The following is a 27,575-nucleotide window of genomic DNA, read 5'->3' as shown; positions in this document are numbered from 1 at the left end:
CGCACGGTGTTGGCTAAAGATATCCGCGACACCCACATGCAGCAGTCGTGTATAGCCTTGTATTGAAAAATGTAAGAGGCTACCCTTGTCACTTTAATGTCTTACTTTAGTCCGGGACTTTGGTATTTAGGCAATAACTTGTAATGTATTACGTGTAAGTATAGCTGGATTAATAGCGGAATAATAATGGAATTCGGACACCTGTGCCTGCTGCAGTTTCTTGTGTGGAATTCGGTTACATGGAATTTCCCTACCACTGCCGAAGTGGCAACAGGTGAGTTTACTTTATACTTGTGAAGTGAATAGAGCGTATTGCTAATAGTTGCATGTTATGCAATTTCCCCAAATTCAAGAATTAGGCTGTATAATGAATGGGCTGGAAGGTATTACCTGTGGTGATAGTCATGTGCGTATTCCAGATTTCAATGGCTAAATTATGGAAAGCCATTTGAACGAAGAGACAATAATATGTCCAGATGCTTTTCATTGTCTTGCCACATGGTTTAATTAGTTTCTGCAAGGTATCAGGAAAATGGTTGTGGAAGAAGGTTGCACGGCGGAAGCTACAGTCAATGATGGCAGACGTCTTACAAGGATTGGGACTTAGGAATTTCAACTGCATCACGTGGTCACTCTATACAGGACATAATAACATGACACAAAATAAACACTCAAGATAATGGTTTTGGTGAGATTCGAGGTCATCCGGTGCCTTATGGTGTAGCCAGGTGATTCTTCTGAATCACCCAGACTTTGAAGGACCTTTGTCTCCTGAGGCTGGACATTTCTTCTACTAGACACATCCATGATACCATGCAGAAACTTAATAAACCATTATGGCAAACTTTGTAAGGCATCTGGACATTTTGTGAAAGTTTTTTCGTCTTTTCATTCAAACTGATTTGCTTCCGCCAATAGCAATAGCACTGAAATATGCGCATGATGTCAGCACTAGGTGACACCATCCACCCCATTGATTAGCCTGATCTTACTTATTTCGTGCAACCAACAGTATGTATAATGTGAAATCGACAGGAAATTGTCGAACTTGCAGTTTGCCGAATTCTTCTTTTTTTCCAGCCATGTTGCAATACTTTTGACCAGTGTGTACTTCCTTAAAACTCCCAGACCACGTTCGAATCAGCTATGAGTGACTGATTATTCTTGTTTAAAACAAAGGATTAGTTTTGTATGTGAGGTCAGTTTCCCACAGATTGGCAAAAAACCTCGGTTTTTGTAATAGTTTCAGCTTCACTGAGTCAAATCAACCATTCAGAAATGCTGTTAGATGATCAGTAGTGTAGAATTCAATATCTTAACTCAGAGAATGAGTGTACAACCCCCGCCTCTCCTACAAAAATTTACACTTTCCAGGGGGAAAATGTTATACATGCATGTACCGAAATGATAGGGAAACATTAATAAAGGGATACAGCGTACAAAATAGCTCAAAAAGGTCAATTCTTAGGGTGTAAAGTCCTTTTTTTCCACGTAGGCTAAGCAAATTTATTTTGTAAAAATGTCACCCCACATTTGGAAATTACGCAGTATTGTAAATGGACATCTTGCAAGCTTACTGTATGTTGTGTGGTCCTTAATTACTTGATAAAAATATGGATTCTCTTATAGATAAGTAATTTTTCAATTTGGGAAAATCCATTTGGTAGAAACATGAGAGTTCAGGCTACTTTTCTCCATTAAGGCACCTTCGTGTATTATGTTACACAACGTACATACGTGTCAAGCGTGAGAAGCAGTATTTGCACAAATTTTCAATCCATTGAAATTTTACCAGTTTGTTCAATATCGTAGCACGTCCATGACCTGCTCTCTCCAAAAACCATGTCAAATGGTTCAATAAATCTTATTGTTTCTTTAATACCTGCATATAGAATAAGAACTAGCCTTAGGCCTATATTCATATTACTAATGCTCACAAAATACATTGTTTTGCTTTAAAAAATCTGATTTGAGTCGATTTTTCTAGAATGGGCGGAGAACAATAACCTCAATTGTCTTTTGTTTACCTTACTTAACTTATCCAATACCAAATTTTGTTACAGGTACTAGTATTCATATAATGGGCGTCATAGATCATTGTTTTGTTCAAATTTTAAGCAATCTCGGCTTACATAAATCTGAAATATAGCAAAATGTTGGGTCACAAATAAATACAAAGTAAAGCATTGTCCTGGGGCATCGTCACCATTGAACGTGGTATACCAAACAAAAGGTATATTCATTGATTTCAGTCTGTTTATTCAAAGACGCAGTCAAATACAAATTCACTCAGGTGTTGAATCAAACACCGTGATTACCATGATTACCGTCAATGTATTAAAGGAACACTTCCTGATCCACAGCGACAGCCCAAAATACAACACAGCTGACATAGTCAGTCATACACTGTTAAAAATGAATGTAGTTTTACAGAGCCCGTAAAGAAAAATGATACGGGATATTCACAAACAAATTCTGTAAATTCACAGTCATTTTCCTCTTTTGGGCTGAGTAGCAATGATCTGTCATTATTACATTATAAGGATTCCTGTAAATTTGAACAAATGCCATTTAGCTGGAAATAAAATTTCTAGAAATGTTTTGAAAATGTCCGTTGATTAACAGGGAATCCGTGGAATTAAGGATTTTAGCTGTGAATTTACAGAATTCTGTGTTATTTTCCGCGTTATTTTCTTTGACAAGCTCTATAAAACTTCATTCATTTATAACAGTGTTTCAATTTTTGTATAATTTGCACATTCCGAATCAACTGTGTTTTTTTTTGTGGAAACCTATTAAACCGTTAAGTGGACGCTATGTTAGCACCAGGATCTGTGGTTAGCACACACCCTAGATGTTAGAACAGAACCTCATTAATAATTACGGTTGATCTTAACCAACCCTGTTAAAATTTTAAAAATGTTGTAGTAGTTTATTGTACGTTTTCACGACCTTTATAAACATTTTGACCAAATTAAATAATCTGTTTAAAAGCATTCTAGAAAAAAAAAACAAACCAAAACAAAACAAACAAAACAAAACAAAAAACCCATGCATTATGCATTGGTTTTGATTTTCTTTTCTTTTTTCCTTTCATGGTATGACTGTTGACAAAGACCACACGTATTATGACATCATGCTATCATATATGATATTAAAAACGAGACAATGATATCTATTTTTAACAATTTAATACAACTTCATTGTTTACTCACAGGTCGAAAGGTATCGGGACATGAAACTCATTGAATCGAATAATATTACCATTTATACACTATCAATGTGAACTTGAGGAAGTTTAACCATCAGGCACCTTGCTCCAAAGTTTTAAATATTTTCTGAAACGTTCAAGTTGAACCGAACCAACAGTACATGCTGTATCAAAATGATTGGTACCAATCAATTTGGATGTTTATCGAAAAAGCCTGCTTCTCTCCAAATGCAGTATTGGATACTCTTAAAATGTCCCCCATGTATAGTCTATGAATTGTTATAAAGTCTGCACAAAAAGTAAATCAGCTGTTATAAATACGCCTATTCAGAACTAATAATTGTTTTCACAATATTTCAACATACAAAGAAGGATGATTTATTTACGCATATTTTGATACCCCATTTGTCCCATTTTGTTCAATATTGACAATACAGCAGTGTTTTGAAGGAAAAATACCCCAATTTAAAAGTTGCAGTTATTTGTATTGATTTGAAGTAAGCGCGAAGATAATGGCGGGCTTTACGTGTTTACAGTGCTGGCATAACCATTGATCGCTGTAAACTGCAACTTTTAAATTCGGGTATTTTTCTGTAAAAGCACTACTGTGTTGTTAATATTGAACGACATTTGACGAATGGGGTATCAAAATGCGTGTAAATAAGTCATCCTTCTCGCTATGTTGAAATATTGTGAAAACAATTATTAGTTCTGAATCTATAGGCGTATTCATAACAGCTGAGTTACTTTTTGTGCAGACGTTACAATTAATTTACAAATTTGGATCTTGTGTTGAATTTTGATGTGTCAGACTCATCCATTATAATAATGAACACTGGTGGGTACCAATCATTTGATACAGCTTACTGCGTCCAGAAAGTATCCTTACACGTGGGCAAAAATCCTAATTTTTTTAAACTAAAGCACATTTGGGTAAATTAATTTTTTTAATAGACGCACTATCTAATCCTGCACATTATGACATCCCATTGAATCCAATGTGACATCCAGAAGTAATGTTACCCCAGGGAAAGTTACAAGCATTTGATTGGCCGAATGTCCCATTTTAAAAGTGACAAGCTGGCCTGTACAAGCCGAAAAGATTCCAACAAGCGCAACAAAGAGACAACAGTTTCTTCAGTCAAGCTTCATTTAAAGCAATACGTTTTTATTTCATTTTTTTCTTCTCTGTACTTTCCATAACTTTTATTTAATTTTTAGTTCTTTTGTTTCAGTTTTCTTTGGTTCCCTTTGTTTAAGTTCTGATCCCATCAATATCTTGTGTGGCTACCGTTATTGTCCGTAATATTGCTGTACATTTTTGTCGCATGCTCCGAGCAGGCGTGTATTATAGGGCAGTTTGTCACTAATCAAATGCTTGTAACTATACTTCTGGGGGTCACATTGGATTCAATGGGGTGTCATAATGTGCAGGATTAAATAGTACATCTATTAAACAATTATTTTACCCAAGTATGGTTTAGTTTTAAAGTTTTTTTTCCAAGTGTAAGGATACTTTCTTGGTACAGTATATATATGTGCTTGTTGAGGTTAGAGGAAACAGGAAACAGTAATAATGCAACTGGAATATTCACTATTTATAATTGGCGCGAAAATGTTATATATAAACTCCTCAACAAAAGTTTGGAAAGTTTTTTCAAGCATCTGTATCTCAAATTATTTGTGACATATTCATAACGTGTTGCATATCAATGGATAGCGACAATACTCCTCTTTACAGTGACACCCCATTTGAAACAATAACATTTTTCACGGCTGAGTACACGCCTTGTGAATGTAATAGGGTCTCAAACAGAATTTGCCAAATTGACCATTATTCTGTGCTCACACAACGCTAGCCACTAACCTCAATAGCGGGTGGAAAAACCACAGGCAGCCACAATAGTCAGGCACCTTCTCCTCATGCTGCTCAGCGACCTGGTTACACGTTACTGTGGCATAGCATTCCATTCTCCAACAAGGATTCGTCGCAGGTCATTCAATGTGGTTGCATATGGGCTTCCCTGGCACGTACAGCATGATCAAGCTGGTCCCACAAGTGTTCAATCGGGTTGAGGTCTGACCGCCGGGTCTGGCCTGATGGCAGGCCATTTTGGCTCTACTCCCATATTCTCTAGGTAGTCGTTGACTACCGTGGCTCTGTGGGGAGAGCGGTATCATCTTGGAGGATTGCATTAGGTCCCAGATTGTGAAGATATGGATTGCAGCTTGCTGCACAGAATAATGCTCAATTTGGCAAATTCTGTTTGAGACCCCACTACATTCACAAGGCGTGTACTCAGCCGTGAAAAATGTTATTGTTTCAAATGGGGTGTCATTGTAAAGGGGAGTATTGTAGCTATCCATTGATATGCAACACGATATGAATATGTCACAAATAATTTGAGATACAGATGCTTGAAAAAACTTTCCAAACTTTTGTTGAGGAGTTTATATATACAGTAAGCCAAAAAATTAAGGTACCAGTTATGTTCACCTCCTGTATATCCTAAACAAAGACAGATATGTCATAATTAGAATCTGATGCCATTAGCTGCATCTTTTAGCTCGAATTTAAGACCTCATTCGTTGAAATTGCTCAAGAAATAAAGACACGGCGATCCCAAAACCCAAGGAAGATACCAATGTAAAAGTTGCAGTTTCTTTCATTGCATGCCCTATTGATTTGTACACAGAGCGTTAGTGAACAAGAGAACTAACGCCGCGCTTACATTGATTAGCACGTTAAAACTAGCGCCGTGCTTTCACTGATTAGAACACAAAAGTGCAACTTTTGATTTCGTTTCTTCATTTTGTTTTAGATCACCGTTTCTTTAATTCTCAACCAATTTCAGCAAATAAGGTCTTAAATCCGAGCTAAAGAGTAGAAGTATTGACTGCTTGTTTTATTTTGACATATTTGTCTTTATTAGGGATATACAGGGGTGAACACAACTGGTACCTTAATTCTTTGGCTTACTGTATATATATACGAGTACATGAATTCGTCAACCATTGTTCATGCAATTATATAAATACGATCATTCATTGAGTTTGGAATTATTTGTATTAGCATCTTATTAGGAAAACAATAATGAATCAATTACTGAAATGTAAGGTCACTGACCATCAGTAAAATTAACAATGGTTTCATTGCCAACAAAGCAGTTCTTGAAATGAACAAATAAAATTCGCTTTAAAGGCCCATTCAGTGATTTGTCCATCCGGACGATCGTAAAAATCATCAAAATTCAGATTTTGGTACCTTTGTCATTGTCATAGATATGTGCTAACATAGCCTGCTAGTAGTTCAGCCGAAAGCCGCGTATTTAAGACAAAATAACGCTAATTTATACACTGCCAGTATATAAATTAACTACATGTATTTGAATAGGGCTTCAACTTCATCAATACTTCGTTTTTCATTTCAAAAATACCAAATGACAATTTGAATTAATGCTTCACTTTTAAGCAATTTATGAACAATTCTATTTTTTATATCCTTGCGCTGGGATTACTGAATGTGACTTTAAAATCAAAGTCAACATTGACCTAAACTCTAGTCGGATATTTCATTTTTTCTTATTCTATGGTCATACTAGCTTAAAACATTATTCCAAATTCTTTACTGGGCTATTCCAGTTGAATTCCATGCACCCCTTTAGAAGACGTAACCTTAATCTTCCACACAAGGAGTGTAACAGAGTCACCCTTTCAGGTAACCATTTAAAATTCACACTCCCTGCGTGGTATTATGGTATATTAAGGTCATATCTTCCCGGGTGTCTTCCATAAGGGGGGGGGGGTGGATTTCAACCAGAATATCCCATTTTTCTTCAGTCTAATAATGTATGCTTATTTTGTTAACATTTATTATTGTATATAAATGTGCAAATAGAATTATGCCTCTTTCATCTTGGAAAGCATTTTTGTGTAAATGACGAAAAGATATGGTGGTATTCTGCATCCTTGTTTTACTCACGTTACACAGGCAAGCCCGTACTCATCATTATATAAATTAATTCTAATGTTCTTGTACTCATTTCAGCTCCACTCGTAGATACCAGCGACGGAATATGGGCTTTGTCGTCAAGGGACGTCGGCATATATCTGGCCAATCGTGGCGTCACAGAGGTCAATGAATGGAAGGCAATACCATTTGTAGAAACTGATGTAACCTTTGACCCTCTTAAAGGGTTACTTTTATATTGCATACCCGCCGACAATGCACCTTATGATTGCATGTTGCATAAAACATCGTTAGATCAATGTTATAACGAATTTGTTGTCACGATTTCCATGGGTAAGTTATTTTGATATAATTTTAGAGTAATTGTTTTCAAACTGGGGTAATTACTGTGTAACCCATCTGCATGTTGACCTCAAGCACTCAATCAGTCTTTTAAGAAACAAGGATGTTGCGTTCATAAATAATTTTTTCCAAAAACCATGTTAACGTTCGTTCAAGGGATCCCATACCGCGCTAAGTACTTAAACCTTTGATAAAAAGTTTAAAAAAAAAGGAATTTTAGGTATTTTGTTCCTCCTAACAAAAACATGCACATGGGGCGGAAATGATACCCCTTATATCAAACCTTTGGATATTTAATATAGAACGGTAATAGAACCCATACCATTTCGCTTACATGTCAGCTCTATTTATGCCTTAATTAACCTTAATTAACCGGGCCCAGGGCCCCTATATTGCAGGGTCCCCCAAGTTGCCCTCCTGTTTATCATCTTTTTACATGTTTTAGCCCGAAAAACACTATGTTTTGGGTCAAAATGGGGCACAATTGCACAATTTTGCGCGCTTCGCTCACACTGGCTGGTTATTTAGCAAACTTACTTTTGCATGTTTTATGTTGGGCTAAAATAGTCTGAAATTTACATTTTATTTGTGCGCTTGTAAACTTTATTTCCGACTGCCTCTGAATTGTAACTCCCGCCGCCACTGTCGATCTTCTACCTAAACCAAAACTTGGGCGCTTGAGTGCACATGCCTTCCTCACAGTGAGTTTCGGGGCCTCCAAATGTTGGCCTAGCCAAGGGTCCCCAAAAAGGTAAATTGGAAGGTTATATGGTATGGTCTTATCATGTATTTTACTTTCGCGTGTAAAAACTTCATCCTTTGCTGCAGTAAATTTGTGAAACTATTTAATGGGTATCATGGTTTGACACTATTGATTCAAATGATTTTCATTTTGACTCCTATAGAGTTCGTTTACGGTATGCAGTTCGATCCTGATTCGCGGCTATTGTACGTATCAGCAATAGACGTTCCTGGAATATGTCAAGTCAATATAGATACTGGACAACTTCAGTCTTTTTATGGAGAACAAACAAATGTGAATTATCTGAGAATAAGTCCAGACAAAAGGTTAGATTTCTATAAATTTACACTAATATTTTGTAATAAAACACGTATCATGGTCGTTCAACTATTTCTCATGCTGTATGTAGCATCCCATCAAACACAACTACGTTGTCGACTTTATTCGCAAAAGGTTAAGAAAGGTTGCCAGAAAACGTTTAAATAAATGGTATATTAAGTTGATAAAACGTTTTAATAACATCCAAAAAACATTTTTTGAAAACCTACTGCAAAATAGTTTAATATAATATAAATTATGTGTTGATAAAATGTTGTGCAAAATATGTTTGCACAAAAAACATGTTACAACAATACTTTGACAACATTGTGGAAATATTGTCAGTTGTGGTGTGTTTTCACACAAATATGTTTTCATGACTTTTATAAAAACCGACATTTAATGTTATTGAAAACGTTTTGACCAAAATCATATCCCAAAAAAAGTAACCCGTTTTTAAACGTTTAAAAAACGTTTCAGAAACGTGTTGTGTTTGATGGAACAATACTCCAATACGGGAAATGGATTTGATTAGTATTAGGTTTTCTGTTCTTTTAGTTATCTTTATTGGACCAACTTCATGTCTACCGGCACTAATCATGTACGGCGTGGAAACACAAATGGCACTGGCACAGCTATGACTATTCTATCTCGTCCAAATGCAATCCGTGGTTTTGGCATCGATTTTGTGGGTAAGTCACTATACAGCTTATGACTCCTAATTGTAGTCCAAATAACGTAAAAAGTAAGGTTGACAATGCATGATGCATAACAATGCTAATATATACTGCCCCAATAAAGTATCCTTACACTTAGAAAAATAATCACAATTTCAAAACATTAAATCCAATGTGACTTCAAGAAGTAAAGTTACAAGCAATTGAATAGACGAAGGTCCAGTTTTAAAAGTGACAAACTGGCGTATGCAAGGCGCAAAAAGATTCCAACAAGCGCAACAAAGAGATAACAAAGTTTCTTTAATGAAGCATTATTTAAAGCACTTTTTATTTCAGTTTTTGCTTCTCTGTACTTTACGTAACTTTCATTTTATTTGTCAGTTCTTTTGTTTAAGTTTTCTTTTGTTCCTTTTGTTTTAAATTAAAGCCAAACGCATAAGTTAGCCATTCACCAAACTCACTCTCAAACAAGATGTCTAATCTGTGGAGTTTTGAATAGGCCAGTTTGTCACTTTTAAAACTTTGCTCCAAGTCACATTGGATTCAATGAGGTGTCATAATGTGCAGGATTAGATAGTGCATCTATTATAAAAACAAATTTACCCCAATATTGTTCAGTTTGGAAATTGTGATTATTTTTCTAAGTGTAAGGATACTTTATTGGCGCAGTATATAAGGACCTCCATTTCAAGTACAGAAACTTGAAGATGTTAGAATATTTTAAAAATACCACTGCATTGATTACAGTCTTACTATTTTTAAAACCTTCTTTTTTATACAGATAACAGGATATACTTCACCCAAGATGAAGTAAATATATTTTCCACCGACATAAACGGTAATGATGAACAGGCCATAACAACCGATACCGCCCGAGTATTTGAAATGACTGTAGATAATAAATATCTGTATTGGGGTAATAGGGACAACCAATTTAGAAGGCTCGATATAAGAGGCGATCCCGCCAGCAACACGATAGAGACGCTGACTACGGTGACTAATGAGGAGTTTATCAATCACCAATTGATAACAAGGAATGAGCTTGGTAAGTCTGTTTATAATCACGCATCTGGATACGAAAAGCCAAGTTTGTTGATTTGAGAAGCAAAGTGTTTTTGAAAATAGGTTTTTCAAAAAAACTAGCTTATCTAACATGATAAACTAGGGTTTTCGATTGGGAAAAACAAAGTTTTTAAAAAACTTGGTTTCTTGAGCGTGAAACTTGTTTTTGTTTTTAACGATAAGCCTGGTTTATCGCTCGAAAAACCAGGTTTTTAGCCAACCCCCAAGTTTTTCTCTTCTATTGTGCAATATATCTGCCATAGACGTCATGCGATCAATATGGAGGGGCTCATAAAGCATGAGGTTAATAATGTATCATTATGCTATACGCTTACTGCTTACCGGTACGGTATTCGGTTTCGAATTTTACCTTCTAAATATTCATTGACGCTTATTTAAACTTACCAATTAGTGTGTTCACAATTTCAGGTTGCGAGCCTAGCTGTTTCAACATAAACACTTTAAATTAAAACTCGCTTCATCCATGACACTGCACACCGCAGCCCCACGTGCAAAGCGGAGAATCAAGATGGCGACTTCTTCTTGGCAGAAGTTCCTGCTGACAATGTCACATGGTAGCAGGCAGCCAATCAGGCTTAGGCATTATCGGCAATTTATTTTTAGAACTTGTGGCGTTTAACATCACAACAGCACAAATAAGTAGTGTTTAACTTCAGCACGGTGTGTTTAGAACTTAAACATCAAGATGGAGATGTTTAGTAATTGGACGTGTTTAGATTGCACAGTAATGTTTAATTGCCAAACACTGCTCAGTTGTTGTTTTTGCAGTGTATGTTTAAGAAAACGAACAACAATTTTTGAGTAATCACTGACCAGATTTATGATCGTAACACATTCGCAACCAAATTCTTGAGTTTGATCTAAAATTGAATCGGTTGAGTCCATATTTATTGGTCGAGCTATGAGTTTTAAAATATTGGACGAGACATAGTCAAGTCCAATATTTTACAACTCATAGCGAGACCAATAAATATTGGGCGTAAAGCATCCAATTTTATCATTATTATGTGTTGGATCCAATATTTTCACACACTTGGATCCATCAAAACATAATAATGATTAATATTGGTTCCCTTTTACTAGAAGTTTATCCACTTGCTATCTCAAAAGGCGCACTAATTACACAGGACAGTGTTTTGAATGCTAAGAAAATGAAATCGTAGTGGAAACCAATAATCTTCGTAGTGCTAATTGTTGCATTTTATTTTGTTTTCAGATATGTCTAGATCTATTCTATTCCTTAGTTCAAGTATATATACTGCAAATGAAGCCGATCAATCAATAACAATAGGAGTGACTCGAACTGGCAACCTGCTGCGGTGCTCTTGTGTTGGTACGTTTGTATTATACACCAATCCGAGAAGCGTTTACTGTATTTGGCCCTCTATTGACGGCAACACAGATGTACCAGAGCGGGAGAATTAATTCGTAATTCAATACTCATGATTGTGTATTGAATATCACTGTTGTGTACAATTCCCGGGTACAATTCTGTATAGCACACAATAAATAATGGATAGAACCCCCGACCTCGGGACACCGCAGTTTTACATCGGGGACACCGCAGTAATGGCGAAGTCGGATAGGTGTATACAGAGTAGTCATACTAATAATTATAATATGTGACGTGTCATGTCAAAAGCGGACACTTTTGGGCAGGTTATCAATTTTGAGGTTTTTACATAGAGATATTTGGCTCCACAACACCGTTTTTCCCCAATGAAATCGGACATTCCTAAGCGAAGATATTGAGTTTGTAAGTTATGGTATTAAAAAAATTGGAAATTGAGATATCAGCCTTTAAAAATATTATTGACAATGTTGAGAGTAGGAATTACCTTGAAAAATGTCTCAAAAAATACAAGATGCCAGTTATATTCCGGTCTGAAACTATCAGACAATATTTTAACCATTAATAACATCACAAATTTGCAACAAACCGAAATTGTGAAAAAATCACCCCGGGCAGATTTTTGGCTATTTCTCCATTTACGATCCTGCCCAGAAGTGTCTGCTTTTGACATGGCACGTCACATATTTTTTTTTTATCTTTCATGCCCCAAACGGGGCTTTTATTTCCCTGTGCTCAAAGAGGAAAAAAAACAAACATACATATAATACAACAAAGACAAAACCATACATCACATGAAATTGTTTTACATTACATTGATCAAGTAAATATATTGATGAAATACAAAAAGGTATAGTTTACATTATACATTATACATGTTAACATATAATATGTACTATTCGGTACAAAAGGTTTCCAAGACACCCCACTTGTTTATAAAGTTTGACATGTTATTTTTTACTCCTAGCAATCTGCTTTTCTAAATTATAATGAAATTTTATCAAGTTCTTAAAGGAGATTATAGAAGGAGTTTGGTTCCTGAATCTGCTGTCATAGATAACTTTTTTCATCAAAATAAGACATAAATTAATCAACCTGTCAGACTCTTTAAGACCAACACCAAACAGAATTTTGCTATAATCCAAATTTTCAACATTATTTTGAAAATTTACCACATACTCATACTTTAAAATCATCCCACATCTTTACAGCATGGTTACAGTTCCAGAAAAGATGCCTATAAGTCTCAGGAAAATTTTTTACAATGTGTACAAATTTCACTATCCACAATATTCATCTTAAACAATCTACTATTTGTCATCAAACAGTTTAAATTGATTTTATACTGAAACATTCTTGTTCTAACATAGTATGATGACTTAAAAGGCATGAGGTATATGTCCCTCCATTCATCGTCATTGACATCTAATTCATCCCTGAACCTTTTCTGCGATGTTGGGGTTTTTTGAATCCTTTGAATCAAAATACGGTAAATAATTTTAGATGTCATGTTCTTCATAGGAGTTTCAACACCATTATTCATTAGAAAAAAGCCTTTTGGATTACACATTTCTCTTTCGAAACCCTGCTTCAAAATTCGTTTCCAAGGACGTGGAACTGCATCAACCAAACTCCTCCACTGCATAAAAAACTTGCGTGGAATCCCTCTCTCACACCAAATATCAAAAGGGATAATATTTCCATTGGTATAAAATAAATCACTAACTAATTTTAAACCACTGTTAAAGAAATGTTTATAATAACATGGCCTTTTATTAATACTGATGTGCTGATTATTCCAAATACATTGATGAAAGGGATTTACATTATCTGGATTAATAAAGCTAAAGTATGATTTTAGCATGTCTTTATAGAAGATGGGCACTTTTTTCCAACTTTGAATTTGTTTTGGAGTAATATTACAATAGAAAATCAAATTTCCACCAAAAGGAGAGATAAAAAAAAAAAAAAGAATCTTCCAACCTGATAGGGAAGTGTTATATTTATTTGCCCACTTGATTTTTTGTGCTCGAAAAATTGATTTAACATCCACCATCTTCAATCCTCCTTCATCAATGTCACCAATAATAGAAGTTTTCTTAATAAAACCTTTACCACCATTCCAAAGGAAATTATAAATGACTTTATCAATCTGATTAATAACATAGTCCGGAATATGAATTACCGATGCTAAAAAAATGAACTTAGACAAAGCAAAAGTTTTTATTAAAAGAATTTTACCAGACAATGTAAGTCTTCTTGACTTCCAAATATTTAGGAGAGTTTTGATCTGCTTAATCTTTAAGGTAAAGTTCATATTCTCAGCAGCACTCTCATCATATGAGAAGTACACACCTAAAGCTTTAATTGGATCTGTTGGCCATTCTATATTAAAAGGCTTTTCATTACAATGTCTTTTTGCACCAATCCATAGACCCTGAGATTTATTAACATTTAGCTTTAAACCAGACACTTCAGAAAAAGAAGCCAGAACTTTCAAAACATTTTTTGCAGATTGCTCCCCATCTAAAATACATGTTGTGTCATCAGCATATTGAACCAATTTGAGTTCAATATCATTAACAAAAATACCAGATATAGACGGATTTTCCCGAATAGAACATGATAGCAATTCCAGAGCCAAAATAAATAAGTAAAAACTCAAAGGGTCCCCTTGACGAACACCTCTTTTACAGAGAAGTATTGCGATGTAAGCCCATTATTTAAAATACAACTACTAATAATTGTGTACAATGTTTTCACATACTTTACAAAATCTGGACCAAAGTTCCTACTTTTTAAGGCTTCAAATAAAAAATTCCACTCAAGTGAATCATAGGCTTTTTCAAAATCTAAAAATAGCAATAATCCAGGAGCATTTTTATACATAGTATAATCCATAATATCTTGTATAGTACGAATAGATTCGCTTATATTTCTCCCTTTAACAAAACCGCTTTGGTCGATGTGCACTAACTTAGGTATGACACTTTCCACCCTCATTGCAAGGACTTTAGATGCTATTTTATAATCCACGTTAAGTAAAGATATGGGTCTCCAGTTTTTTAATTGACATCTATCTTTACCCTCTTTTTCAATCAATGTAATAACAGCCTGCCTTTGGGAGGATGACATTTCACCTTTATTTAAACCTCTGTTCAAAACATCCACTAGGTATGAACCAATTTTGTTCCAGAACTGAAGATACCACTCACATGATAACCCATCATTACCTGGGCTTTTGTTTTTTGACATTTTGTTAAGCACATTAAAACATTCCACCTTTGTAAGCTTCCCTTCACATATAGACTTCTCTACATCGTCTAGGGTGGTTACATTGTTACCATGCAAACATGCATTATTTCTTGAAACATCAGCGTCAACCTTCGAATCATACAAATCTTTGTAAAAATCACTCTGTTTTTTCAAAATTACATTTGGATTTACAATTTCGGTACCATCATCAAGAATCAATTTCTTACATTGTTTCTTTCTACAGTTCCTCTTTTCTAGGCCCAAAAATATTTATTGCTCTTTTCACCTTTTTCCGCCCATCTAATTCTTGAACGCACAATTACACCATCAATAATTTTGCTATCCAACTCTTCAAGATCATTCTTTACGATTTGGATCTCCTCCAGAATGTTGTCTGAGGGATTATTTGCTAAAGATTGCTCCAACACATTAAGCTTATTATTGATCTCCTTTACCTTATCTTTCTTATACAGACCTTTCTTCTTAGCATACTTAATTGTTGTATCCCTAACCTTAAATTTGATCCACTCCCATTTTATCTGAGGGTCACTTATAGAAGAATCATCTAACCAAGTAGCTAAATTGTTGTTCATTTCGTTCACATATTCGTCTTCATTAAGATAAGAGTTGTTAAATTTCCAATGTCCTGGACCACGACACGGCTCTTTTTGCAACTGCACATTAATAACAACAGCAGAGTGATCAGTTCTTATCCCTGGTATAATGTCTGCATTTGTAACATATTCCATCAAAGTATTACTTATTAAAAATAATCAAGCCTACACTGAACAAGAGGATTTGTTTGACGCCATGTGAATCTAATTGTATTTGGATTTAAAACTCTCCATATATCAATTAAATCGTAATTATCCATAACATCACATATTTTATCAACAACACTCTCCTTAATTTTTTCAATACCACCTTTCTTATCAAGCTTAGCATTCAAGATACAATTAAAGTCACCACCAATATTTATTTTCTCCTTCTCTTCAAAATTCTTTTCCATAAAGAAATTCTTCACGTCACATATGATGATGAAGATAATATTGTTGATGGAGATGATGGTGATGATGTTGTTGTTGATTATGTTGATGTTGATGGTTATAATGATGATGAATGGTGAGGACAATTTATTACCATTCTCTAAACATTGTCATCGAAAGGCTGAACATAGTCTAAGTATGAAACTGAGCAAAATCTTACTGTAACAACGAAACTGAAAAAAATCTTACTGTATTAAACAATGAAACTGAGCAAAATCTTACTGTAACAACGAAACTGAACAAAATCTTACTGTATTAAACAATGAAACTGAGCAAAATCTTACTGTAACAATGAAACTGAACAAAATCTTACTGTATTAAACAATGAATCTGAGCAAAATCTTACTGTAACAATGAAACTGAACAAAATCTTACTGTATTAAACAATGAAACTGAGCAAAATCTTATTGTAACAATGAAACTGAACAAAATCTTACTGTATTAAACAATGAAACTGAGCAAAATCTTACTGTAACAATGAAACTGAACAAAATCTTACTGTATTAAACAATGAAACTGAACAAAATCTTACTGTAACAACGAAACTGAACAAAATTTTACTGTATTAAACAATGAAACTGAACAAAATCTTACTGTAACAATGAAACTGAACAAAATCTTACTGTAACAATGAAACTGAACAAAATCTTACTGTATTAAACAATGAAACTGAACAAAATCTTACTTATACTTCGATAGATGTGGTTGTGATGCAGCCTGGTGTCAGACGTCTCACGAGAGCGACTATCGAGAACACGTTGAACTTTGCCGCCAATGACGTCACTCAGTCTTTAACACTAACTTGGACAGATGACGTTGAACCCAATGGACCCGATCAAGTCTCTGTTAATCTTATCGTTAATTCTGATGATATCGTCGGGGTTGTTGATGAAGCGACTGTTGTAATTCGTGACGATGACTGTAAGATATTTTCCATCAATTTCTAATGATGAATTGGTTTACACACCAGTGATACTTGAGGGGAATCGTGTACGTACCACATACCCCTTGTGGGGAACTTTTACTTCGTGTGATAAATCCTGAACTACACAGTAGGAAAGTACCTCAACGGACCCCATATAGCATCACAAATGGCATTTTTTGAGATATCCCTTAGGGGGAGTGTGTGGGCCCTGTGCGAAAGTAAACTTGTTCCCCACAAGTAAAACCTATGTGTGCTTGCCTATAGGCCTACCCCAATGGAGCTATGGTAAGTATATGAGGACCCACAAGGCGGTTTCCACAAGGGATATCTGTTACTTACACACAGTAACACATAATAATACCCCATATATAGGTACCCCACATGTATCCTGGAGTGAGGTGTGTGTGTGTGTGGGAGGGGGAGGGGGCTCTCAAAATTGTCTTCAAACAATAGCATGGGCCCCTTTCGACGTGTAAGCCAGATTCGATTCTGAGAATCCGAAATTACAAACTTTCTCAAATTGTCCAATTAATTGTTTAAATGTTTTCCTCTGCTGTTTGTCGAAAAATCCGTGCCAAAACCACTTGACCCCCACTTTCGACTTGTCATAAAATGCCTTTGACACCTATATGATTCACCACGGGGTAATAAGTACTGCACCACTCTAAAATGTGGAGGCGCCACAGGGGAAAGGAGGACAAACTTGTTCTTCATCCATTTTCCCTCCAAAACAATGCCAGCTACGAATCTGCTGATAATATAAATCTTACTGTCTCTTTCTTCCTCAGGTGGATATTATCTTCTTGAAAGTGACGTTACGGTAAATGAAGATGCCGGATTCGTTGACGTTGGAATACGAAGACTATGCACAGGAGATATGACAGGGGCTTTTGCTGAAACTATCAGTAAGTGTAGTTTGTCCGTATCCTGGCACGTGGCTCAAGTAAAACTGGTAAAAATGCGAGCTTTTTGCATGCATTTTATCATGATCTCGATCATCTTCACAGACAATTTCAGAACAATTGTTCCTGCCTTACCGGGTAGTGAAACACAATAGACACCAGGATGTGTTTTGAGGTTTGATTTCACATTTTCACAATAATATTTCAAAAGATAATTAAGCCTAGAATGTCATCGTCTGACAAAATTATTCGAATAATAGTAAACATTTCAAAATCAAATTGTCACTTGAAAGCATTCTCTTCCGTCCAAAGACGTAGAAGCTGCGGAAGTCGATGGGAGCGCGCAGGGCGGATTTGATTTCGTCTCAGGAACCATTCAGGCTTCATTTGCACAAGGTCAAGATACTGCCAACGTGAGAGTGCCATTGTTTGACAATATCCAACCAGAAGAAACAGAGCGATTTGTACTGAGACTGTCGGATCCTGAAAACGGTCGCTTGATGGAGCCAAATTCGGCAATAGTTACCATCACTGACTATGACAGTAAGTGCTTACTAAACAAAGTTAAGAGTCGTTTTGCTCATAGCTATTATGATATGCATGTTGTTAGAGGTAACAGCATTTGACCACTTTTAAATATTCAATAACCTTATTGTCTTATTTCTCTGTTGTGTTGGTGCAATATTTAAAAGCATGGGTCCTCAACAAAGGATCTTATATGTTGCAATTAGACAACGTTCCAACTTAAACTTGTTGTTCAACACTATCTTTATGTTCTTTAGACGAAAAACAACATCCTAGGGTATGAATAAAAAATATTCTTGTACTAAGTTATCAAAGTATGGTCACGTTATAGCCTTTCTGAAAGGCCCGTTGGTTATTTTCCCATAAAAATATTGTATCAGTAAAAAAATACCCAATAGTAAAATAGCGCCGCCGCGATAGGGAGCCGACTCGCCGGTCGCCGCTCCGCGACTCGCTGTCGCGGCTTCGCCGCTCCCTCGCCACTTGACAAGGATCGTCGGGAGGGATAGTGAGTCGTCTTTGACAAATACTAGTCACGTTAGCTCGATCGGTAAGCTGTTAGGATTATAATGTATTGGGCCACAGTGGTACAATGGTCATCGACAATCTCCTGTAAAGTGTGCTGTCATGTGACCCCGGGCATGTGACTGCATGTGCGTAGCGCAGTAGAAATCACCGCACTTTTGTTAATATTTGTATCAATTCGATTTATTTATTCTTCATTCACCAGACATATACATGATTGAACAAAACCAATACGAAGTGATGGAGTCAAACCGTTATCTAGATATAGCTATCCAAAGAATTGGCAACATAACTCTACCAGGATCAGTCCGTAAGTGTCAAATCACAGATCCAGGATATGTGGTCGAATACAGTGCGCAAAAGAATTAAGGTACCAGTTATGTAAACTTATGTTCGATCCTAAAGTTTTGAATCCGAGCTAAAAGATTCAGCTATTGGCTGCTGGTTCTAATTATGATCTGTCTTTGGTTAGAATATACAAGGGTCAACATAACTGGTAGCTTAATTCTTTTGCGCACTGTATTGCTGCATCATCATAATGATCATATTAATGTGCAGTTGGTCTTATATATTTAACTAAACACAACTTGCAAAAAGAGAATGATGTTCTTATTATACGTATATTTATCTTTGCTTGCTGCATATCAGTGCATGGTTTTCTTTTTCATGTTTGGGTTCTGCAGGTAATATTATTTTACACATTACGTGGTGAATATTTAGTTAATCCACACATTTAGGTATAACTTACATGGAAATGATTAATATTGGTCAGTTTCTTGTTTAGCCAACTTGCCCTTGGCCTTTTGGTATAAACCAACGCGGCGTCAGGTATGTTTATGGATACCATACTCATAATAATGCTGACAAAATGCACATAATGCAGATTTTCAATGTACAAGCTCCATACACTGCCCGTTTTCATTACCTTTGAGATAAGATAAGAAATCTTTAGTACATTGGCATGCACTTGCATAAGATCAAGTAATAACTACAATACCCTAGTAAATTAATCTTTTTTGAAAAAGTAGAAGGCTAACTACTTAAGGTGGTACTACACCCCTTGATAAATTTGTGACTATTTTTTGTGCATTTTTCTCAAAAAATAATAACACACTGGTAAAAAAAGTTATGTATATTATTGGGGAAAGGAATCCAATTACTACACTGAAATTTCAGTGACTCAAGACAAGCGGTACGTTATTTATGATAAGAAAAGAGGTACCGCTAGAATGTAACTCATTTCTTATAATGAACCACTAGTCTTGAATCATGGAAATTTCAGTGAAGTAATTGGATTCCTTTCCCCAGTAATATACATAACTTTTGTTACCAGTGTGTAGTTATTTTTTTTTTTTTTTGCAAAATTAGTCACAAAATTTATCAGGGGTATAGTACCACTTTAACATTTTTTACCACTATAACACTTACAGGGTTGTCTGCTCGTGGCCAAACCGCACAATTCCTGAGTGACTTTCAGATCGATCCCAACTCCGAGATCATCAGCTTCCCAAGCGACATATCAGAGATTACAGCTAGGATTTTATTAACAAATGACAATATACTAGAATCTAATGAAACATTTGAGGTATTTCTGAATTCACCGATGGGAGGACATTTAGTTGAGAGGAAGGAAGCTTCCATTACTATCATAGATGATGAAGGTAAAGATGTGCCATATTTTATGTCTAACTAGGTTAATCGTTGACAACGAATTTAGCATAAGACAAAAACACTCAATTGCTCTAAAGTGCCTTCCAGGGCACATAATTCGAAGGGTTGACTTTTCTTGCTACATTTTTGACTATATACTCGTATATGAAGAAATTCAACATCAAACTTACCAATTCTCTTCTTAATATATAAACCCTCCCAGGTTATGGATATACATACCGTGATCGTTGGAGGAAGAGCATGGTCTTATTGTTACGGTACTCTCTTTTTGGTGCATGAGGGTATTAACGTGGGTAAAGTCTAAATGTAATTGGCAACATCTGTAAATTTTATTCAGAATTGGCTAAGCGAGTCATGACAGTTCTTTGAAAGGGACGCTAAGCCATCGGTCCCCTGTATAAACATGTATATATCATTGGGTTAAATCCCGGGGGTTAAATGCATTTATACATCCTTTGTGTTTGTGTTTCCTTCCACACAGTGGAGGTATCAATGTCTGACAGTCGCTATTCATGTCTGGAGTCTCAACAATGTATTGTAAATGTCATCAGAAGAGGTTTTCTGGACCAGACAACAACGGCAAGTAGGTATTCAATGTGCTATTCCAAAATAATCTAAAACGTTATTTGTTTTAACCAGCGCTTTAAATTACATATTCAGCTGTAGTTGTACCTTCACGGACTGTTAATGACAGCAGCCGATAGCAACCTTCTTGTTGGTAGGTACACATTTTCGTGATGGCAAATGTGATCGGATTCAAAACCCAAAAGTCCCGGCCAAAAGTCAACTGGCATCACTGCTACAAGTAATGTTGCGACTAGCATTAAACCATATTTCCTTTTGCGCTATTCCATCTAGTCTAGATGGAATGCGATATTCCATCTAGTCTAGATAGAATATGTAGAAGATCACAAATCTTACCACCTAAAGCTGGGCATTCTGTTCCTGGAGTACAATAGGCTTCTGATAACGATGTTGCTAAGTTTTGTAAAAAGAGTAAAATATCTCATGAGATCAACATGCTATGTCTTTTACCAAAATAATATCTATTCATGTTTTTGCCAGATGTTCGAACAGAAGACTTCAGTGCCTTTGCTGGAATTGATTTTGTTGCTGTTGACAGAATATTGACCTTTGACCCATCGGTCACATCTCTGGATGTCCAGATCAGTCTGATTAATGATGATGTCAAGGAACCTCATGCCAACTTCATCGTCCTTGTAGATGATATATCAAGAGGTCTTATAGGAGAGCCAAACCGAGCTAATGTTGCATTGTGGGATGATGATAGTAAGTAGAAGTCAAATACGGAACTACATAATGTGTGCAATATAGACCATTTCCAAATATCCCATCATGAACTATTCCAGTGTGCCATGTACGTGTTATCTTTTACGTGTACGAGCCTGTGGAGTCCGCAAGTATCTTCCGAAATACGGGCCGAAATGGCGCTTTAAGGCCACAGGAAAATGTAGCCCACTGTATTGTGTCTGAAGAATATTTACGTACACTGAGATTATTACTTTTAACGGAAAATATTAACACGTGGTAATGTTTGGAATATCTTTGTTTTCAATATCATCTAACAACACTTTTTTTGGAGGGCGAGTTAGCGCAGCGGTAGTTCCCTCGCTTTGCACCACTGAGGTCCCAGGTTCAAGCCCCGGCGCGGCCCAAGGACTCATGTGCACTTGGTTTATCCCGATTCCATGCTCGCTCTCGCAGGTTTTCTCCGGGATCTCCGGTTTCCTCCCGCTTTAAAAAAATCGGTGATTAGTTGTTTGGCTATCAAAACCTTCCTTCACCCAATGGAATTTGGGGAGCTGCATAGATAATTGGTGGATGTTACAATCTAAGTGCGGATAGGTTTGCGCGCCAAGTTCGGCTGCAACCAGCCTAGTTGATGCGATCTGATAGTGATGATCCACCATGGCAGCGAAATTACAGCGCTTTGATCCCTCTTAGATCCGGAAAAGGCGCTATATAAAACACCGAAATTTATTTATTTATTTATTTATTTTTCCGTATTAGGTGAGCTACCCACGTTAGTGTATTCTTTGGAACAAACATCTTTTTCTGTAAAGGAGTCTGACGAAGAACTGGATATTGTGGTACAAAGAGGAGGATCATATCTTGGACAAGTTGGATCTGTCCGTTAGTTTTGTTTGTTTGTTCTCTGTAGTATTTAAAAACAAGCAATTCCGTCATAAACTTTCGAGCCATTAAGAACTCAGTTCTCTAGCTCAAATAAATTTAATTTTGCTTCTACACTCTTATAATAATTACGACATAAAATCAAGCTATTACCTATCATTTTTGAATCAATCTTTATTAAGCTTTGCTATTCATAATTAAAAGAACACATGGTTTTTGGCCAACTTGGTATGCTTCTAGTGTGTCTTGCAGCGCCATGCGTCAGTTACATTAGTGTTGCCTCAAACAGTTTTTGGCAAAGCTATTCCGCAACTATGTACATAGTATGCATGTGAAACTTCATATGAGTCTTCATAATAAGATATTTGACTACCTTTGTTAAGAATGTTCCGAGTCACTTAAACTTACAGGCTTTCTGGAGTAAAGCAAATACTTATTTACACATCGTATCTAAAATCTATATTTGTAAAATAGGTCTTCAAATCCTACCAACATCTGACGGTTCTTCCACCGGTCAAGACGACTTCGTTGCCACGGATATTATAGTAGAGTTTGGTGAGGGTCAACGGGAACAAGTGATTATCATCTCTATCACAAATGATGATATCATTGAGACTACGGAAGAGTTTGTAGTGCAGTTATCAGATGCTGTAAATGGTGTTCTTGGTGACAAGTCTCGAGCAACAGGAACTATTGATGACGACGATGGTGAGAGTAATAAGTTATCGTAGTTCCAGATACCTTCTCGTCTCCTTTGTGTAACCCGTGGCGATTTGTAATGCTGCTGTGATTTTGCACGTCACCTAGCTCGATCCGATACCTATTATATTGCACTATGCATCACTGATGCATTCATTCAATGATTTGAAATCACCTTCCTGTTATAATTCGAAGATGTTGACGGTGTTTCTTCCCATGCCAGTATTCCTTAGGTCTTTGTTAAATTAGCATTTGCATCCGAGAATTTATGAATTCATAAATTCTCGGCAACAAGAAAGTTTGGTGACGTCATCAAAACCAGACAGAAGTGTTGCCGGTTCTAAAAACATCTAGAAACACCAGTACCAGAGTGAACAAGATTCCTGATAGGAATTGAAATATTTCTGAGTGAGTAGTATCAGTTTATTGGATCTGAAAAAGAACCTTTATCAATCTTATAATATAAATCTTATAGTAGGGACCAGAGAGTAGGGACCAAATTGAAGTACAGAAATTATGATGACCAAATCTCATGAAGAAAACATTAATATTTTACAGCATCCTACTACCTTGACAAGTCACTGTACAATGTCAACGAGATTTCACGAGAATTGACTTTAACGGTTCACCGGATTGGCTCTCTACAGCAAACAGGATTCGTTAGTAAGTAGAAGTTGCAAATGCGTGAGGGTTTTGCAATATTATAACCATGATAAGTAGCTATAGATAAAGGGGCGAGATTTTCTGTACAAACTTTGTTTAATACACGAAGGTCAAAATCTTTAAACATTAGGCCAACACATTTTAATAAACCCGTTCTGGTAATGATTGTTCGTGACAGGCTTGATTGCGCGAGACAGACTGATAAATGTCAGATGTTAACATCTAATTTGACCAATTTGGTTTGCATTTGCACGTTTATGACTGTTCAAGTTAACTCTCCTCACGCGGGTGTCGACTGCAGACGACAAGTTTCAATTTTTTTTAATCAAAAATTTCAGAAATGTAAATTTCCATGACCATATTTGGAATCAGCATGAAAAATGCATTAAAATGAGTACATACAAGCCTAGTATTGATTCAGTAGTTCTTAAGATAGCTCTTGATATTTTGAGAAAATATTTCAAAACTTGAAATTTTGCCATTGAAGCGCATGGATAGCACGTAAGCATGAAGTTGCTGATTGTTGCATTTACTTGGTAGATTAAATCGCTTTTTGTTTTGATAAATTCTATACATCATGAGCGCTCTAACATGAGCGCCCTTGATCACTCAAAGGGAATCTTTTGCCTTCATTACAACAAATGATTTCCAACCTAATGAGAATGAAAGAAACCGTGTGGATAAATCAAACATGACATTTTACAAGATAAAGATAAATCAAACTTTGTATTGAAGTACTAATGTGCAAAGAAAAAACATTAAGCAATAATTTCAACTATCGCAAATAATATTTTTCGTAGCTCTACAGGTTGTTAGTGGAAACGCAACGTATGAAAGCGACTACATATTCTCTCCAATTGGAACAACATTACAATTTAATCCTGACCAAGCGTCAAAATCCACTGTAATTGAAATCATCGACGATTTTGTAGCCGAGCAAAGAGAGATCATCGATGTCATTTTGTCAAGACCCAAATATGGAACCCTGGGGAACCCCTCCTCAGCCGTTATAGTCATTGAAGATAATGATATGGTGATAGCCGCGACTTTGACACCTGTACCTCCGTCAAGTCGGCAAATAGGTAATAATAGGCTTAGGTGCTTTTTGAGTGCTAATATGTCAAAGTAAATTAGCAAACTTTAAAAACATATTAATAAAAAATAAATAACAATATTTTTAAATATGTGCACAATATAATAAGTCATTTTTAAAAATGTGCATGCAAAATAAATCATATTTTATAAATTCGTAATTGCATTGAATGTTGTTTTAAAGCGAATTTCCTCATCCTGTGGTAACACGTGTTCCATTATTCTTTAAAAACAGGATCAACTTTGTTAGCATTTGCATGCGGTTAACGTTTTTGATTCTATTATCGTTTTAGGTACCGCTGGAATTGCATTGATAATCGCTGGCATCGTTGTGTTATTAATAGTAACCATTATCAGTTGTGCATTTTGCACGTTTCTGCTATTCCGAAATCCTTCATCGTCATGGTTATTCCCCAAACACCAGACTCCTGTCCATACTTACCCCTCCTCACCAACCTATAAGGTACCACCAAGTCCATATGCTGATTTTGGACACGTAGTCAGGAGGTTTTCTGGACGGGTCGTTCGACGATTGTCCGATAGACTCTATAAAAACCCGTATGTACATTCGAAGGTCAGTATGTACAATTTTGAAATCTCTTGGAATTTCGTAGGGGTTAAGGGGGTACTACACCCATGTGGTAAATTTGTGACTATTTTTGCATTTTTCTCAAAAAATAATAACACACTGGTAAGAAAAGTTATGGATATTATTGGGGCAAGGAATCCAATTACTGCACTGAAATTTCTGTGACTCAAGACAAGCGGTTCAGTATATATGATAGGAAATGAGGTACATCCTTATCATAAATAACGAACCGCTTGTCTTGGGTCACTGAAATTCCAGTGTAGTAATTGGATTCCTTGCCCCTATAATATATGTAACTTTTGTTACCACTGTGTTATTAGTTTTTGAAAAAATGAAAAAATAGACACAAATTTATCGAGGGGTGTAGTACCCTCTTAAGTTAAATGCTTTAAAAATTCTTATATTTTTAAATTAGCAAAGGCATCTGTGGCCAATAATTACGAAACTACGAGCAAGTTGAGACTATAAAAGTTAATGTTACAAATCATAAATATCATAAGCTTGCTTTAAATTTAGTTTATCTCTTTCTCATAAACTTATAACACCCCTCACCCCACCACACACACCCCCAACCCCACATAAAAAAAATCCCTTGGGACGTTGTAATGCAATCTCATTCGTAATTATTCCAACTGTGGTAGATTTTAGCCAAAATCATATTTTTGAGCATTAATCTTTTTCAGGCAATAAATAGCAGTCAAGTTAGCTCAATCGATAAGGCGTTCGACTGTGGTGCGAGAGGTTGCGGGTTCGAACCCTGGCGGTGCCTAGTACGCTCACGTGGAAAAATTGAGTCAGCTTGAAATTCCCCTGGACAAGGAACTCACTGCTTATTTGTCTCGTTGTAACCCGTACGAAACTCGGGGAGCTGATCTTGGTTGCGATGAATATTTGTGGAATGTATAGGGTGTGCGCTTTTGAAGCAGCAAAGTCCCTGATTTGTTGTTTAATGGTTTGTGGAATGATGTGGGCCGTAGTGGTCAGCGACAACCTGTTGAGTGTGCTGAGGCTTGTGGATCAACGTCTAGGCGTTATGCCTGTGCGTAGCGCACTATAAATCACTGCGTTTTTTTTTTTTAAATAGCAATTGCACCCGACAGCATTTCTATTTAGTGATGTGGAATTTACAAGCACGGTTTTAAGTAATCTGGAATTTTTCACATTGCATGCAAACCCCACGCAATCCAAGTTTATGACATATAGTTGGTGCTATAGTATGAATGCCCGGCATGAATGTTGGGCTTGATTTTGACATCATTTTTTTTCTTTGCAGCAGCAACCAGCCTCTTCACAGAATTCATTAGTATTGTACAACACGACTAATCCAATGTTTGAAGGGGATTTCTTTGGACTGGAAAACTATTCGAAAAATCGATCATTTTTTGATAGACCAGGCGTCATAAGCAATCGGATAACATTACCATCGGTACGTGATATCACGACTTTTAAAAATGCATAATACATGCAGATAAGATCAGCAAACTTGAGCTATATCAAAAATATACATGTAAAATGTAAGTTGAGTAAAATTTAATTATAGCTTCGAAACAAAGAACTAGCCTTGATGTCACAAGTTTGTCAATAAATATGGTTGCCTTGACACTGAGACAACGTTCTGCCAGCCAATAAGCATGTAACAGGTTGGCCGATCATGAGAGGTTTTGATATTCGAACAAAGATAGAGATCATCGGTATCGTTTTGTCAAGGCCCAAATATGGGACCTTGTGGGAACCCCTCATCGGCGGTAGTTGCATAACAATTTACACTATATCATGTCTATTGCATTATTTAAAAACTTGAAAGGTTTATATCTTTAAAAGGGGTGGTATAACAA

At 36.1% G+C, this 27,575-nt stretch overlaps 1 protein-coding gene across 2 annotated transcripts; it reads left to right on the top strand.

Moving 5' to 3' along the window:
- On the top strand, positions 1-27,214 carry LOC140162986 (uncharacterized). Of its 2 annotated transcripts, none has more exons than XM_072186317.1 (19): positions 1-274; positions 7,260-7,514; positions 8,429-8,591; positions 9,142-9,275; positions 10,042-10,305; positions 11,560-11,676; positions 16,695-16,916; positions 17,709-17,825; positions 18,135-18,365; positions 19,078-19,182; positions 20,303-20,533; positions 21,025-21,126; positions 21,609-21,833; positions 22,575-22,697; positions 23,172-23,405; positions 23,955-24,059; positions 24,860-25,141; positions 25,445-25,725; positions 27,017-27,214. In XM_072186317.1, exons 1-19 carry the CDS (start codon positions 187-189, stop codon positions 27,197-27,199), a joined length of 3,462 nt encoding a protein of 1,153 aa, XP_072042418.1. In that variant the 5' UTR covers positions 1-186; the 3' UTR covers positions 27,200-27,214. The 2 variants fall into 2 exon arrangements, with proteins under 2 accessions (XP_072042418.1, XP_072042417.1); XM_072186316.1 differs by having other exon boundaries at positions 2-274; positions 27,014-27,214.
- Positions 27,215-27,575: the final 361 nt, after the last annotated feature.

Source organism: Amphiura filiformis, chromosome 10 (assembly GCF_039555335.1).
Source record: "Amphiura filiformis chromosome 10, Afil_fr2py, whole genome shotgun sequence".
In the NCBI taxonomy this organism is placed as follows: Eukaryota; Metazoa; Echinodermata; class Ophiuroidea; order Amphilepidida; family Amphiuridae; genus Amphiura; species Amphiura filiformis.
Note: the sequence above shows the minus strand (reverse complement) of the source record. Positions and strands in the feature narration are given on the sequence as shown.

Coding starts and splice junctions, on each gene's coding strand:
- LOC140162986 (XM_072186316.1), top strand. CDS start 187: ATGGAATTCGGACACCTGTGCCTGCTGCAGTTTCTTGTGTGGAATTCG. Junction 7,515..8,428: donor TGTTGTCACGATTTCCATGG/GTAAGTTATTTT, acceptor TGACTCCTATAG/AGTTCGTTTACGGTATGCAG. Junction 11,677..16,694: donor GCTGCGGTGCTCTTGTGTTG/GTACGTTTGTAT, acceptor ATACTTCGATAG/ATGTGGTTGTGATGCAGCCT.